This window comes from Pholcus phalangioides, unplaced genomic scaffold (genome assembly GCF_987345545.1).
Source record: "Pholcus phalangioides strain wild (caught in Gottingen) unplaced genomic scaffold, Ppha-v1.0 ptg000039l_1, whole genome shotgun sequence".
Lineage (NCBI taxonomy): Eukaryota > Metazoa > Arthropoda > Arachnida > Araneae > Pholcidae > Pholcus > Pholcus phalangioides.
In genome coordinates, this window is record NW_028301625.1 from 26,979,525 (window position 1) to 26,997,483 (window position 17,959).

A 17,959-nucleotide genomic window follows, 5' to 3' on the forward strand; every position below is an offset into this window, starting at 1 on the left:
GGCTGTGACAACCATATTTTTATGATTTTTATGGGCTTTTTCAATTTTTTTTTAAAATCAATTTTTCTTGTTTTTTTTAAATATTTTTACCTCACCTTTTCTCTTTTTTTCCCCAACCCAGTTTGGGAATTTGCTTGTGATTTTTTTGTATTTGTATAATTTCAATTCACATCACTGGTTTATGAGGTCTGTTATATATATATGAGTTGAAGTTGACATAACTCCATCAAAATTAGCTAAAAAATTATTACTTCTGCTATTTCTTGGATGCGGGTGTACCCAGGTCGATTAGACGTTCATCTACAGTAGGTATCAAAGAAAGTTCAGAAGTGCAAATTTCTTACCTGTTCAGTCCAGAGATATCATACAAATGATGAGATAATGATCCCAGAGCACAGTGCTACTTACTTAACCGTATATGCACCTCGCACACATTCCTCAGTGGAATTTTTAACGATTCGGTACATGGGGTAATGTACATGTTCTGAGTGTTGTATGACTCTAACGTATTTGTGTTTTAAGAGTTAGGCTTGTTTCATATTCTTGCTAGTGCTGCCATCTCTGTTCCATATTTTGAACTGAAGATTGTAAAGCTTGAATTTTCATGTTATGTAAGTATCGTGTTGAAGGTCCTCCTGGTCTCTGCGGAGAAACTTTTCAAATAGGAGACCGGCTTGCATTCATGCCTCGAAGTTGAAAAACTGCAGAAAACCAACTTCAGCCGACAACTACTGTGCCGCCAACCTGGTAGTCCAACACGATGCCCACATGACTGCAAAGCTGCACAATGCTACTGCAAGCAGTGCATTCTTAAAGCGTAGGCCCAGGGGCCTCAAGATCTCACAAAAAGGAGGACAGGTTGAAATTTTCGAAATTTTTTTCCAGGTAGGGCCTCAGAAAACCGCATGGGGGAGGGCCCTGACTGCAAAAATCCCCCTCCCGACCTTTAAGTAGGCTACTTACCACTTCGAAGGTTTTAACAACTGGCTGTTGCAAAGATATATTTTGGAAAGAGAGAAAATTCAACTGCCCCCGCGAGGAATCGAACCCCGCCATTGTTAACCCCGCTGAACCCGTAAATTGTATAAGTCGTCATCTGGTGGCAGCGTCAGCAGTTGTGAGCTTGGCCTGAGTCTGGTCCAGCCGTCCATGTACGGTCCCTTTCAGTGTACACGAGCTCCAAGGAAAGATTGAGAGATTCGGTGCCTCTGTAGTCTAGTGGTCTAGGGCGTTCACCCAGAAAGTGAAAGGACGCGGGTTCGATTCCCCGCAGGGGCAGTTGAATTTTCTCTCTTTCCAAAATATATATTCGCAACAGCCAGTTGTTAAAACCTTCGTATGGTAGTGGAGAGTGACGTCATCCTTGTACTTACCACTTGGCAAGAAATATTGAAAAAAAAAATCTGGCACTGCCGTTCGGAATCGGCGATCATAAATGGGATACGGGGGGGGGGGTGATCTCCCCTGCCCTAATTCAGTGAAAAATTTAATTAGTGGGATATTCGGGAGGGTGGAAGTGAACGTTCACCCCTCCCCGTTCACTATACGTCCACCCCCTCCCATAGGCGGAGATTGACTTGGAAGTCTGGGGGCACGATGATGATGTCAATTCATAATACATTAGATCAGTCGATTCTATCTTTGTTCCCCCCCCCGTATCTCCGCCCATGCCCCCTCCCCATTCAAAGAATCTGTATGTGCTTATGTACACCCCCCCTCTATGTTCGCCGCCCCCTCCGATCTAGGAGCCTGTATTATGTCGTCAATGTATGCCTGTATTATGTCGGCTTATGTCGTCAATTAAATGTAGTTATCGATCTAATTAGCCTTCGCTTACAGAAAGTTATCGTGATGCAATAAAAATTATCAAATGACCTATTTCTTCGGTCAGTGAAATCGAATACACTCTTCCATCTTGCGCGTACCGTTCAGTATACGTTTCAATATACGTTTATGAAAAAAGTTAATGTCGTTGTTTCAGATATAGTCGAATACCGTTATAGCGAAAATATTGTTTCAACGAACACTTTTCGAATTTCCCAGATAAGTTTACATAGGAACAATGTAAAAACCTGGAATTCCTTTTTAACGAAATTTCGTTTTAGCGAAATGATTTCTCCGGTCTCTTGGAATTGGTTATAACGGGATTTGACTGTAGGCTTTTTCATAGATGATGGCCATTTGTTATAATACATTGCACATGATACGCTGATCAAAGCATCAAGTTATCACACCTTTAAGTCATGAATACAAAGGTTCCAATGGATATGCAGCATAATATTTGTTCAAATTAACGACAGAGATAATCGAGACGAGCATTTTGATATGTAACATGGGGGGAAGGGGGGTCTTTGGATATTTCGTGATTTCGATTATCCCTTTTGGAATCTGTTGAAATCTGACGCCCTATAGCAGTGTTTTCCAAAGTGAGAAATATCGCCCCCTGGGGAGAGTGATGGAATGGTCCAGGAGGTGGTAGAAGCTATGGATTTAGTAGCCTATAGGATCCTATGGATTGGCTTGAGTTGGGAGCGATGAAAACAAAAAATTTGTGAAGAAGAGGGCGATGGCGCAAAAAGTTTGGGAAACTGCCCTATAGTTAAGTGACTAAATAGTCAAAAAATTCGTTTTGCGTGAAAGCATTTTTTAAAATGATATTTTCACAAGTATGATTGTATGCACTAAATTTCACGTAAATATATTTCGTTTTTTTTATTGTATGCAATAAATAGATTTCAAAAAAAATCACAGGTAGGCTACTTTCATTACCGGTCAATTAAGTGTAGGTTATTTATGCGCAAAAAAAAACACAACAGTTAAAAGTTATGCAAATATTTACCAGAATATATTTCTTCGGGAAACGCAACTAGTTTGACCCTTCAATTCTGCAAACAGAAATGATAACTTCCTCGATTGTAGAATCTTCTCACCGCGTCAGTAACCGTTACGTTACTGCGCTCAGAGCAAATGCGGTACCAGACAGTCGGATTTTTTTCACCTCAGGAAAGGAAAAAATGGTCGGAATGCGTAACTTCAATCCTTTGGTTTCGGAAAACTTTTTTTTTATGGTTGCGATATATTTATCTGATAATAAACTACAGCACGAGAAATGAAAGTTGAGGGGGAAATTATTTATTATGCAACAAGAAGAATCGCATCAAAAATAAGGATTTCACCAAAAAAAAACATTCGAACAATGTGTGTATCTTCGAGAGACTTTCAATAAACATATTAAAAGTATCAATTTCTGGAAAACGCTAATTAATATTATTTAATGTTTTTTTTTGTTTAATCTGACTGAATAGATAAAACGCTATACGCATTTAAATTTAACTTCTGATACTGTATATTGATGTGACAAAATCTGTGCCACGTAGCCCCGACAATGGTAGGCTGACAGGGCTGCAGCCCGGGGGGGGGGTGCAGGACAATTCTCATTTTCACGCTATAAATTCACAATACAGGGGGGGTCTTTAAAAAGTCTGGTTTGGGGCCCGCTGCAAGATATTGGGACCATGATCTGTGCAACGAGTTACGCTCTAAATTCTCTGACGTAAGTCAATTTTTTTTAAACAAAATACGTGATTTTTAACGAAAAAGATTCAATATATATCTTATCTCTAAATATTTACAAAAAGATAAATTCCCGACATAGTTTTATTTCATTTATGAATACGGCCGGTATTTGAAACCAGAGACGCCCTTAGGGGTATGTGACAGGTCCGATCGCTTTGGGTGGCCTCCCGCACTCACGATAATAGAAGTGAAAATATATAGGCCAAAATTGAAAAATCACTAGATTGACTTTTTTTTCATCCAAAATAATACAGGCATAAAAAGAAATAGATGTTTGTCCCACGTAACTAAATATCCTCCCCAGCATGGCCCAATTCAACCGGGTAAAGGGTTAATATCCCGGAAAGGACAGAGCCGGACGGTGTCTGTTCTGACAGATAACTAAATACACTTTTTTTTGTTTCCAGTTATGAACCAGAAGCACCCAGATCCCGAGTCAAACAGCGTGCCCCCCTCCGCCGCCCCCAAAATTATTGAAGGCTTTCATCGATTCTTAAATTTTTTCTTTCATTAATTCTGAGTTTTCGCACAATTATGGAATTTTTTTTTCATTAATTTTTTAAATTTTCATCAATTCTGAAATAATTTCCTTCTCACTAATTATGAACTCATGTAGGCTCTGAATCATTTTTTATTAATTTCCAATTTTCTTTAGTTCTGAGTTTTCATCAAATCAAAATTTCAATATTTCTGATATGAAATTTCAATTTCATATTTTGCGTATAAATATTTTTGAGTATTCCTGTATATTTTGTAATAATGTATGGACTTTTTTGAAGACGATTCTCCTCTCTCACCAAATATATAATATCGGGGCTAAGGGTGTCCCCAAAAATTTTAAGGGCCCCGAAACTGTCAAGACTTTTCTGGTTCTGATATTATTTTCGCATCGAGCCTGGCGTCTTTTTAAGAGCGGCCCTGTTTCAAATTTTTAGGAAAATTTCATGGAGATTTGCGCACTTTCTGAAAAATTTACAAAACCGAAACAATTTCGGAATTTTCGAAAAAAAAAAAAACCTTTTTAGCAATAAATATATACAGTATATATATATTTTTTAATTTTCTGAAACTTATTCCGTTAAAGGTAATCAGAGCCCTTAAAGTTGTTTTAAGACGAATTTTTCTTTGGCGCAATGGCGGGAAATGTCTTAAACGCTGGAGCTCCTCCTCTTGATCATTAACTGAAAGTTGCGTGGCAACCCTTCTCTGGGGCGTCTCTAAACTAAAATTCATCGCCTGGTCCTACTTTGCGAATATTTTTGTACCCGAATTACATGCATATATTCATAAAAACACATTGATTTTGATGTAACTTAAAAAATGTGAGAAATAATCTCTCCATATGAGAAAAAAAATTTTATTCAGAAGAGTGCTCTTCCCATATTCTTGCTATCAAAATGGTCATTTTTGAGGGTGGAGCTAAGAAAACTGAATCCTTCAAAGAAAGACGAGATAGCATGGAGATTAACGAGAAAATAATGAAGGCATTTTTTCCCTTTGAATCTTTCAAGTGATCAAAATTTTCAAAAATGAAGGAATAAATTTTTTTTTTTCTTGTACACCACTTATTTTCTACTAATTATGCACCGAAACCTTCGTTATTGTTACGGATTTCCAAAAGTTGTAAGGTGTACCGTTTTACGGTCATCACTGCTATGTAATCTAATGCGGGGCTCAGTCATCAAGACGTTGGATATCGACATTTTTTAAACGGAAATCATAGTTAATAATTTCGTTTTTCCAATTAAATTTCATGCATTGTTGAGAAAGTTGGTTGCTCAACCGTTGCTACTTTTCATTGGCTCAACACTAACAATAACTGCAATACTATTTGTTCATCTCTATGAACCCTAGTTTCTCCGCCCATGTGTTAGACTCAGAACCATACAATTCAGTGTGAGGGGAGGGACAGAAAAAAAATCTATTCCAAAAGAGGCGGGATTTAGGTGCTGATAAGGTGCTCTTTTATCACCAATGATTTTTTTAGAGAATAAATAGAAAAGCCATCTCGCGGCGTGATTTATGTTTAATATTTAGTTGTAATTTAGTTTCATAACTTTCCATTGTGTTCATCCACGAAATTTAAGTCACACATTTAAAGTTTAAAACCTATCGGAAAGTCCTTTTTTATTAAGACTACTTTTTGTGGAGCTGGTATGGTAATTGATCAACTGTTGATCACATTTAAAATTTTTATTTGAGTTAATCGACTCCCGACGATTTATATTCATTATATCTCTATTAAAATTTGAAAGTTTTTAAATTAATTTGATTAAATCAATGTCACCATTTAATGTCTTAAATTATGTTCTTACACGGAAGTTTAGCTAAGTGATCATATTTACAGGGAATGGGACATTTTATTGATACACATATCAGAGCCGTAATTAGAGGAGGGCAACTGCCCCGTGCGGCGAAATTTAGGGGGCGGAAGCAGTTTTAGCTGGAAACAAAGAACACCATTAACATTTATCGAGTTTTAAACATTTTAGTTACGACCCTGCACATATCGTACGTTTCCATGTACGTACTACTCCACTTATTCACATATAATATTCGTAACATAAATGATGATGAGTCCTTTGACTAGGGTCAGTGGACGTTACCTTTTCATTTCATTGGTCAGCGAAGATTGTTAATAGTCATATTTCAGTGTTTTCGCTTCCTTTCTAATTTCAATGCTAGTCTTGTCAAAGACTGATTTTTGCTCTTATAATGTTTGGATAAAACTTTCCATCATGGGGAAATATATACAGTGGATCCCACTTATAACTTTTTTCAAAAAAACCATCATTAAAAGACGTTGTAAGCGGGAAAACGCTATAAACGGGAAATCATAATGAGAATTAGAGTTGGGACTACACAACAATGAGCGTTCTAATGAAGCGTTCCAAGTGGGAACGTTATAAGTGGGATCGACTGTTAATACAAGTCGATTGACGAAACCTGGTGATGATTTCAGTTTCAAATTGAGTTCGTCCGTTAGATATTTTTCTAAGATAAATAAGTAGCATGAAGATCGTAACTGGTTCCGAATCGGTAACCAACCTAAAATAGCATATTAAAAAAAAGACGAAATGCAGCTTGAAAAATTCCAGGATTTGACATATAACCCACTCAGGGTATCAATTTTTTTCAAGCAGGCGGCCTTAATTTCTTAATCTAATTTCTGTATTTGTTTGCATCTGGCTGATAAAAGATATTTTCATAGCATCAATTAATATTATATAATTAGCAATACTACCTTTATAAATGGTCAACATAAAAAAAAACAGATTAAAACTCGATTAATCGATGAAATTTTATCGATCGACCAATTAAAAATTTTAACGATTCTCGCCCTTAATTAATTTAATTAATATTCTTATTTATTATTTTTCTTTGGAAGATGAGTCTAATAGTTTTGATAATTGCAATTATCGCTGATGAATTTATCTTTATATTTCGTTATTTTTATTTTTTACCCGTGAAAGACAAAAAATCGTCGGACGTGATGGCAGAGAATAGAGATGGTAACAAGACGTGATTGGTTGATTGAGCCCACGTGGTCATTGCCTCACTCTAGTCGTAGGTTTTTTTTTGTTCTCGTCTGCTTTTTTTCCGTTATTTTCGATTCTTTCTTTTGATTGTGAAGACGCGCAAATTTTTTTCACGTGAAAATGTCGGACCCGAAACCTGTTGAACGCGAAAGCGGTGATGGAGAACCAGACATTTTGAGATTGGCTATGAGAGAATGTCAATTGTCAACCTTGTTGGAAGATGTAATTTCTTTTATAAATAGAAAATTTAAAACAAAAACCTACCGTATTTTCTACATATTTCAAGAAATTAATTATTTTTTCTTCCATATTCTCAGATGGGAGTTGACATCAGCGAAGGAGACGATGATGTTTTCCGAAGTCCTGAGACTAAAACTGAAACTGCTGCTGGAGGAAAGGATTCGTGAGTGTTTTTCCAACAACTTGATTTGATTCTTTTGAAATGATTATTGAATATTAATTGACTATGCTATATATTTATTGGTTCAGTAATTCATCCACTTGACGAAAGAATTTTTTTTATCATTTGTTTTATGTTTTAATTTTTCAAAAATTAAATACAGTGGATCCTGCTTATAACATTCCAACTTTTTCCTGCTTAATACGACTTATTTTTGTGGTTCCAACTCTAACTGATTCTTGGACACTTGCGTTTTCTTGCTTACAACGTTTTTTCATAAGTTTTTTTTAAAGCATTATAAGCGGGTTCCACTGTATCACCGATTTTGTAGAATTTGAGCTGAAACGGTCAAGGAATATGATACATTTGGGAAATTGTACTTTTTTATGACAAGAAATGAAATTTCCAGAACAAAAATATTCAAACAATACACAAAATATATACAGTGAATCCTGCTCATAATGTTTCCTTTTTATTGTTTTCTCTTTAGTACAACTTATTTTTGTGGTCCCAACTCTTACTAACTCATCGAGACTTTTCATTTAAAGTGCTTTCTCCAGGCCTGTCATTTCAACTTTTTCCATAGGGGAGGGGGGCTAAAGAACATATACTCAATATATGTAATTATATATTTCACCTTGTTTTTTCATTTCTATTGTATTTTTAAAATTTTTGTAAATGCCAGGGGCACCTCCCAAATAGTGGGCTTGGCTTTCCGCATACAATGTTTTCTTGTATAATAAGGGTTTTTTTTCTTTCTTTTAAAGCATTATAAGTGGGATCCACTGTATCACTATTGATAGAATTTGCTCTGAAATGGTGAAGAAATATGATACATTTGGGAAATATTACTTTTTTGTGACAAGAAATGAAATTGGACCCCTCAAATATTTTACAGAACAAAAATATTCACACAATACACCAAATATATACAATTGGTCCTGTTCATAATGTTCCTTTTTATTATGTTTTCCACTTAGTATGACTTATTTTCATGGTCTCAACGTTATTAATACTCATCGAGACTTCCCTCCCACTTAAGTTTTCTCATGATGGTTTTTTAAAAATGTTATAAGCAAGATCCACTGTGTATACATTTGTTTTACCAGAGTACAAATTTTGAAAAAGTGGCTTTAGTATTTTATTGCCTGGAATTAGATTTTTACTTGGTTGGTTTGGCTCTAGTCAAGCCTTCATATGTCGAATCAGACAAAAAAATACATCTTGAAAAAAATATATATATACAGTCGATCCAAGTTATAAGGTTCCCACTTAGAAAATTTACCCGCTTAGTACAAGGTGATTTTTGTGGTTCCAACTCCAACTAATTCTCATTATTTCTTGTTTAAAGTATTTTCCAGCTCACAACGTTTTTTTGTGCCAGTTTTTTGAAAAACGTTAGAAGCGGGATCCACTGTGTATATACAGGATATCCTGTAAGTCCCAATTTAGCCTTTCTCATCAACCGTTCATTGTAGAGGTACAGTTCCAATTTAAAAAAATTCTCAAAATGTGTTCAGAAATCACCATGTAGGTCAGTGGTTCTCTACCTTTTGAAGCCCGTGGCCCAGGTGACTGTTTTTTTGCTTGTGGAAGGTCCAGTCATGCACACTACTAATTCATAATAAATGAGAAAAAATTAAACTGAATCACTAATGGCCGGTTTGATCAATGGCAGAGCCCAGTACCGGGTTACGGCCCTTCAGTTGAGAAACAATGCTGTAGGTTGGCTACCCTACACTTTTAGCCATCCTACCAGTTTTAAGTGTGTTGCGAACATGTGAGTAAACCAAAGAGTGCGCAAGAACATGAGTGAGACCAAGCATGTGAGGGACCAAAGACACTGGCATATTTACAGGCGGGAGGGGGGGGGGACACTAAGTTGGTTATAACACACTGCGGCAAATTCAAGGAATGAGTGGTCAGGAAAATTAAACTAGAAGGGTAGCGAAATTTGGGTGGCCCACATGCGGCGAAATCGTAAATACCCTACCCCATGCACTAAAAAAAGTATCAGTGACATAGGTAGTACGTTATTGCCCCTACCTCTCGCTATACATGCTGTTGGTGATTTTGCCTACCCCCCCCCCCCCCCCTCTCTTTTAAAAGTGTCTGCATCCACTTATTTTACAATATATCTCAAGTTATCGACCTTCTCACTGTTATGGTTGATCTTCACACTTTGAGCCAGTGAAAGTTTCAGGAATTTGTTCATTAGAATTTAAGAACTAAGCATGGCCACATTAAACTAATAGCTTGTTGGGATAAAAATGAAATGTTCTTTGGGAATAAAATTTCACAAATTAGATTTACAATTGATCACAAATTTTACAATAGATAGATCAAACAAAAGAGGAGGGAGGAATATATTACTATATATATATATAGTTACAGTGATACTCAATATTAATTAATATTAATCAATATTAATCCCTCTTTAATATTTTTTTCAATTTGTGTTTGAAAATGCCTATAGTCTGATGTTAAACTACTACCTCTCGATATGATGATAATCCCTCGATAATAAATGATGCTCCCTCAACAATTTTTTTTTTTGTCCGCAGAGTGCCATTATATAGAAATTTTATTGTAGCCTATGTCACTTTGAAGAAAAAATTGAGAATGATACAAGAGCAGTCTCCGTAAGGGAATGAATATCTTCCATTACTAAAAAAATAAAAGAATTTAAAAATTTTATTAATTTGAATTCGTTGCATCACAGTCGCACACAATAGCTAATTAGACGAATGCCACAGTTTACTGATTTCAAACTAAGAAATTCTACAATTCGTTTCTTTCATGTCTCTTGCTCTGTAGTTGGTGGGCTAACCCCTTGATTGGGGAAGGGGTTCTTGTGGTAGCAATGCTATCACTGCTGTCTTGTGGCCAAAATCAAAGTGTGGTAGAAATGTTCTCTTTTGACATCCTTTGGAGGTGCCCCCCCCCCCAATATTGTTGAGCCATCCCATTATTTTTTAAATATAATTCTACAATAATGACAAAATTTTACAAACAAAAAATATGCATGAGCTCTGAAATGTTTTTCCTTAAGTATATTTCTTGGCAACCAATCAATTCATGTTTCTGTTTGAGTTATATAAATGTATTTGTAGCTAATGTATAAGGGGTGCTTTAATAGCATGAATAATTTCATAATAAATTAATTGCAAAAAGTAGAGCCTAATATATAAGTTAATCATTTTGTGTCAATTTCTTTGTATCATTGGTTCATACTCTGTGTCATTGGAAAAATTAAAAGTGTTGGGAACACACACAGTGTTCATAGTATAGTTTTTATGACCAAATTTTTGGGTGCTGCATATGAGTGTGAATTTTTTGAAATAATGTTTATTTGCTTTTGGTACTTGTAAAATTTCTCTATATCTACTTGAGGTTCTATTATTTTTTTATATGTAACCAATTATCATTCCTCATCACAAACTTTATAATTCTGCATATATAGTTTTGTACATTACGCTCACAATATGACATTCTATTCTTTCATTATCAGGTGTAGTTCTGATTTGGGATCTCATCAATGTCATCTTAATGTATGGGCCTACCAAAACCTGGCCTGGGGGCCTCCAATGTATGAAGGACCATCTCATAATAATGAGATCAGGTACAATAATTTCCTAGAACAAGTAGGTAAATTAGTAGGCAGGTACAGTATTTCCTACCAGATTGAGGGCCCTATAGCATGACTTTGTCTGAGGCCCATGATGTCATTAAGGTGGCCCTGATTTTATAATATACAAGTTCTTTCCAAAAAGAGAGTAGATCAAGCAGATCGATTTAACAAATAAAAATGTCAGATTTAACCGATTTAATTAAACGATTAGTTAAATCGGGGTTGGTATGCTTCTTCCCTGGAACAAATCCAATAAGTAACCACTGAGTATATCCACTCATTGAAAATGTCTCATCAAATTTGTATCAATTATTTTTTTGAATTTTATAAATAATTGCTATAAATATATATTTTTTATTACTTTTTCACAGTGGAAATTCTATTCACGATCATCTTGTGATATTACTCCAAATTATGTATATTTATAGACTATTAATTGGATGACTTACATTGGAGAAATATATTGGCATCAGCAATGGTTGAAATTCTTTTATTTCCAATAACTTTACTCCTATGTTTGGAATCAATCTGTAGATTCTGGTTAGTCCTTTATGTATAAAATGACTGACTGTAATGCAATAAAGTGATCGAACAGTAGAGCACCTTTCCAAAAAAATCCTATCATTGATGAAGTTTGTTTTGAAAGTAATTTTCTCTATAAGCTTTTTTCAACAAGGAGTCAACTTGTCTGTCAGTCATTACTTTTTTCTTTAGTCTTTTTATATCTTTAGAGAACTGATGTCTAAAAGATATTTTTGTTCAGTCTGATGTATATTTTTGAACACATGTATTCATATAAATACAAAAATAAATTCAGTTGTTAAATAAAGTAATAAATCTGAAACAAGAAGTGGGAATCTCTGTGGAAGATTATTTAATTACTTACTTATGATGTCATCACTAATTTTTTTTATATGCTCTTATCAATTGACATTCAGAGACTAAATTTAAGGAAAAAATGCTGCTATGCAAAATGGGTCACTTTCTAATTCATTCTGTGTTGGATTCAGTTAGGACTCAAGAAACAGTCTTACTTCTGGTGATATTGCTGTGGTCAAGACAAAGTTGAAAACTTGAAACATTAAAATTTACTTTTATTAATTACCTGAAATTGCCTAAGAGGAAAATTATAATTCATTCAACACTACCATAAATTAATCAGTTATGTTATTACATGTTGCATCTACGTGTGGTATGCAAATTCTTTTTTTAATGCAGGAGTTCAAAGCAAACAAACTAACCCCCATCTCTTTTTTTTCCCTCATCACGCAGTAAACAGCAGTTAGAATACACAGTACCAAATATAGTAGGCCCTATTTCTACTCTTAATTAGGGAAAGTATTACTTATTTAGCATAATTATGGAATGTTCAGTTTTTGTCATTGTATTTATGTAAACCCTGTTTCAATAAGTTTAAAATCTTTGCTCTTCAGATTATTTTCAAAATGCTACTTACTTGGTATATTTTTGTAGTTATCTTAAGTGCATATGAATAAATTAAGTATATTTGTAGTCATATTGAATATGTGAAAATATTTTTATACTTCATAATTAGCTGTACTAATATTTGTTTTAGTGACAAAAAAGCTGCTGCTGAAGGAGATGATTCAAATGCAAAATCAATGGAGCAGATAGATAAGGCGGCTGGAGATGACTGGAAGGCATTTTATTTCAAAGAGAATGATGGAATAGATGGGTGGAAGGTAAAGATATTTAAAGAGGTTGCTGAAGCAGATGATTCCAAGCTGGAGATAAAGGAAGATGATGATGGAGCACATGTATGTGCAGTAGAGATGGCTGAAGATCATAAGGAGGCTGCTTTGGGAGATAGTGAGAATGACAGCAAAATACTAAAGCTTGACACTTCATTGCCATCAGATAATATCAAGTTCATGTTTGATGATGGAAACATGTAAGTTTTTTTGAATGGAGTTAATTTATGAATGTATGATTTTTTTTTTGAATTAATTAAGTTTTTTAAGTTTTCAACAACTATTTTTTTCTATCAAGTATCAACTTAAATTACAGTTGTCACTCTAAACTCAGATTTTATGCTCATTGAAGTCATACCTGTGTAGAGAGATCTTTATTTTTAAACTGTCGTGATAAACAAAAAAAAAGGGAGAAACATCAGTGAAGACAGGGCTGCAACTAGAAGCAAAAATGTAGAGATGACCAGGGTTAGTTTGTTCTTTTTACATTTCAAATAATTTCGGGTATGTAATTCAAACCAATCTAAATGCTTTTGATATATTTTCTTCACGTTTGAATGTGATTGGCCTGTACTAAAGCTTTTTGGGAATACAAGAAATCAATCTTTTTATGAAATATTTATTTTTAAAAATTCTTGTCAAGTATAAACAATCACAACCCTGTATACTCGTACAGGGCAAGTTGTCACACAACATTAATTAAGTATTCACTAATTATAAAACACTGAAAGTGGTAGAACTATATAAGCTTTATGAAAATGATAATCCCTAAGTTCCCTTATACACACAACACTATTTTATCATCAATCTGCCCACCAAAAGGGGAAGAAAATTTAAATATTTGATTACTTATGTTCATATAGTTTTTTTTGTATCCCACTTATCTTGCTTCTTACACTCAAAAATTATAGATGTTGACAAACGTAACCAAACTGAAATTTGTTTGAATTTTACCTATGGCCACATTTTAAATTGTAATTTTGGCTGATGTAACAAGCATTACCACTTGTACACAGTGGCATCTCAACAAGATGGGTGGAAGGGGCAAAGGGTCCCATACTGCACAAACTGAAACAATATCCTCAAAATTATTGAGAATTTTTATTAATACACATATTCAACATTTTCAATAAATAAATTAGGCTGAAGGAAGTCCAAAAAAATCAGAGCTTGGGCTCTGTGCCCCACACAACACTTACTTTAAGAATCTACACTACATTGCCTGAGGTCAACAAAAAAAAGTTCCACGTTTTCAAGTGCAATATTTACTGAGGCATGCGAATTACAAAACGAATTTACAAAATGTAAATGTTGGGGGAAAACAGCATATAAATAAAGGTAAAAATCATTTACCCCCCCCCCCTTTTTATCATGTTCTTTTCCCAACTTTCCTGTATCTGAACCTTTCCAATATCTGAACAAATACTGCACTTGGAAATGTGAATTTGTTTTTGGGCCTCAGCAGAGATAGGGCAACAACTTTCTAATTGGGGTTTTGAGCACAGGGTGTCCATATATTAAAGCTATTTTTTTTATTTTAGTAACTATACCAACCCCTTGCAACATGAATGACGTATCTGAGGTCCACACGCAATTTGAATACTTTTTAAATTGGAAGTATGCCTCTATGATTGACAGTTTATACTGTTAGCTCTGCACCCTGTATATGTATGTGCTGATGAAGTAGGCCTACTGCAAATTTTCAAATGCTTTTTTTAGATTTTATTTCTCATCATATTCATCTCTCTAAATAAAATTGAAATGTAGAAAGTGTGACAACTATCCCCATTCTCCCTTAATAAATGACTATTACTGTCAGTTTATTACTACTCAATTATTAAAGAACATCATTCTGTATTAATGACTTGTTTTCTAATTTCAGGCTATTTCAGAGAGTTAATCTTTGTCACACCATTGGGCAAATCAGGGATCATATCACTGTGTATCCTTGAATAAAATTTTTAATCACACTTTATTCAAAAACACTGCAATTTATTTTTGCATATGTATTTTCCGAAATAATTGATATTAATTTATTTTTATATAAACATTAACAATGACAATTTTTCTCATCACACTAATTTCATTGAATCAAATCAAATAAGAATGTTCTCAATCATTTTCTTGCTTAACTTCTAATAGAATGATGCCACAGTATGCCAATGCTTCATTTGATATCCTGACAGATTTTCCATATAGATTTCTTGATGATGCAACTACTGTCGAAGATGCTAGAATCAGGTTCTTTTTGTTCATTTTGAAGAAATCAGATCATCTGAATGTGGCTCCTGTGATCAAGAATTTTGAGAAAAAGAATTAATTACTGGAATAAATGTTTCTTTTCTATCTAACATGTTTTGCATCGATAAAAAATTGTTCACAATACAGTTTGTCCAGTAGAAAATGCATTATATTGCTTATATATATAATTTCAGTTTAATTAATTAAATAAGGAATTTTATTCCATGATTACTTTAGATTTTATGTAGACTTTTTTATACATGGAGATTAGACTAGATTTTCAGACTTTGATTTCGCTAAGACTTATATGATCTTTTTTTGCACAATACCCACGCATTACTATTATATTATCTAATGTTTTATGAATTATAATTTGAATATTTTAGTTCAATTTAATTTTGTTCAATTAAATGTTATTCTCTTAAGGTATCCGACTACGTTGAAAACGTCATTTTGGAAGAAAATATGGATTTAAATTTTTTTATTTTTTATAAAAGCCCTAGTTGTTGTAATTCCAAAACAGGCCTTGTTTTGTTTATATGATGCTTAGAATCAAAGTTACGTTCACTTTAGTGTTGCGTTTTTACATACAAGTAATACGCGAATAAAGACTTTAAAAGTGTTTTACGAAGAATGCTATTTTTGACATTTTACTTGAGTTTGTGACATATTTTGTAAAAATTGATTCATCGCATCCTTACGAAATTTTAATGTGATGTTTTGCTATACATTGTTGAGGTTGTGAACCAAAATCTAAGGTATATCACATATATTTTTTGAATTACAGTGTTATAGACAAAATGTAGGATAAAATTTCAAAAAAATTCACACATGCTTAAACATATTTTGATGTAACTTATGAACATATCATGCAATCCTTTAAATGTTGGTTCATAACCTGCAACGTTACTAGCTAAATGCACTGTGAAAATCACAAAGCATTTCATTAATAAAATTTTTTGCAATCGTGTTTAGAATAAAATTTGACATAAAAACGACTTTTTCATAGCAAATATAATAGACCGATCAAAATTTGTCACTGTTTTCACCATTTCGAAACACTTTCTATAAAAAAGTGTGTTTAAAGTTCACTCCATAACCATTTTAAAGAAAAGTGACAAGAAAGGTAGTTGGATACCTTAAATGTTAAGTTAATCAGGGCTCCCACTTGTCCTACCTTTTTCCTACGTTTTGGTAAAATGTCCTACTTTTTTAGTTTTGTATTACTTTCCAGTTTTTGTCATACTTTTCCTACTGAATCCTATCAACAAAATTTGTGTAATTGATTTTAATTGAGGAGGAAATCAATATATTGCCAAATAATACAAATGTAGTAGATTGCAATTAATGATTCTGTCAAAGCAGAAATTGTATCGTTTTTCAGGTTATCTGGGGGTATATGTAGACCATTTGGTTTATTAATTTTTCTTTTGCTTAGTTATAGCATTCAACAAGTAAAGCAGCAGCCATTAAAAACTTCTGTCTGGATGGAAAAAATAATTTTGTATTTACTACTTCATGGTCTCTTGAACAGTAACTGACCTTCATCTTTCAAAACTATGGTGCACATTTTGTGTATAGGTGAAACAACAGTGTGCATAACAAAGCAGTTGGATACATAGGCCTATTCTAGGTTTGGTGATTTTGATGCTACCTAATATCATTGTGTTCTGTATTTTTATGGCATGCAGAGGCATAAACAACATTTAAAATGATCAGCAAAGAGCTAGAAATGACAGTGCAGCATTTGTCAAAAATGATTACACTGGCATTGAACAGTAAAATATAAACAAATTTCTTTAAAAAGAGGATAGATAACGCAGTTGGTTCACCTTGACTTATTTACATTGGATGTTGCAATTTACACATTTTGCACTGTGCAGTCGAAAGTGGTTTCAAAAGAGCGTTATATTCTTAAAAAAACTTATGTCTTTATAATTTGATGTGCATTGGCGAAGATAGTTGACCAACTGGACTATGGAAGACTCCAAAAAAGAATGTATTTTATAATGTGAGGAGAGAGAGAAAAGAGTTATCTGTAGTTGCTATAGGCCTACACTGTTTTGGCCAAAAAATGTTTCTTTAATTCATTTATGTCATTTTGCTTTGGCATCATTCAATCTTAATGGATACTGTAACAGTGCTATGAAATTTTTCTTAAAATTTTTATAAATTATGCTATTCTTATGTTGTCTGGGGGTACCCTCCCTATCTTACTTTTTCGTACTTTTTCTAATTTTTTGACTGGGAGCCCGGAGTTATATATAATCTTTAATTCTCTGTTGTTAAATGTTAATGGGGGTGGGGCTATATTATATTTGAAGAAATATTGCTTGCATAGTGAGGTTAGTTAACTATGATAATGAATGGCACTTTTATGTCATTTGTCAGCAAATAAGTTAGAAAATAATTTTTAAATTAGTCTTCAAGTGGATATTTGTTTATTTAGATAAGCTGAATGATCTGGGAATAGTTCCTAAAATTAATATTTTCTATCAAAAATCATAATTAAAGTAATTTTATTTGTTGTACATAATGTATGTGAAGGAAATAATATATTAATGTGTTTTTGTGTAAATGTCTGCTTTGATTCATGTCAAAATCTTCAGGGAAAGTTGTTGCTTGAATAAAAAACTCTAGAAAACAGTTTGTTGCTTTGCAAAATTTGATTTCAGCACAAATTATTAGTAATATCACTGATCTGAGAAGTATGATAAGTTACATGTTTTTTTTCTTTCTGAAATAAACAACTAATGGTAATAAAATAATAAGAGTAAGAAAATATGAATTTTTACAGTTCGCATAGTTTTAACATTGCACATAAAAATGCAAATTATCCTAACTATTTAATCAATGCCAG

At 33.6% G+C, this 17,959-nt stretch overlaps 1 protein-coding gene and 1 non-coding gene across 3 annotated transcripts in view; both read left to right on the forward strand.

Moving 5' to 3' along the window:
- LOC149065780 (uncharacterized) overlaps window positions 1-17,739 on the forward strand; it is a 65,487-nt gene extending 47,748 nt beyond the window's left edge. For both annotated transcript variants that reach the window (XM_089253643.1, XM_089253644.1), the window contains 5 exons: window positions 7,433-7,518; window positions 11,027-11,137; window positions 12,723-13,058; window positions 14,741-14,800; window positions 15,001-17,739. In XM_089253643.1, the coding sequence (XP_089109769.1) occupies window positions 7,433-7,518; window positions 11,027-11,137; window positions 12,723-13,058; window positions 14,741-14,800; window positions 15,001-15,178 (771 nt within the window). In that variant the 3' untranslated portion in view covers window positions 15,179-17,739. The remainder of the gene's footprint in view (window positions 1-7,432; window positions 7,519-11,026; window positions 11,138-12,722; window positions 13,059-14,740; window positions 14,801-15,000) is intronic.
- On the forward strand, window positions 1,205-1,278 carry TRNAS-AGA (transfer RNA serine (anticodon AGA)). The gene has a single exon. It is a non-coding gene; the product is annotated as a tRNA-Ser (tRNA).
- Window positions 17,740-17,959: the final 220 nt, after the last annotated feature.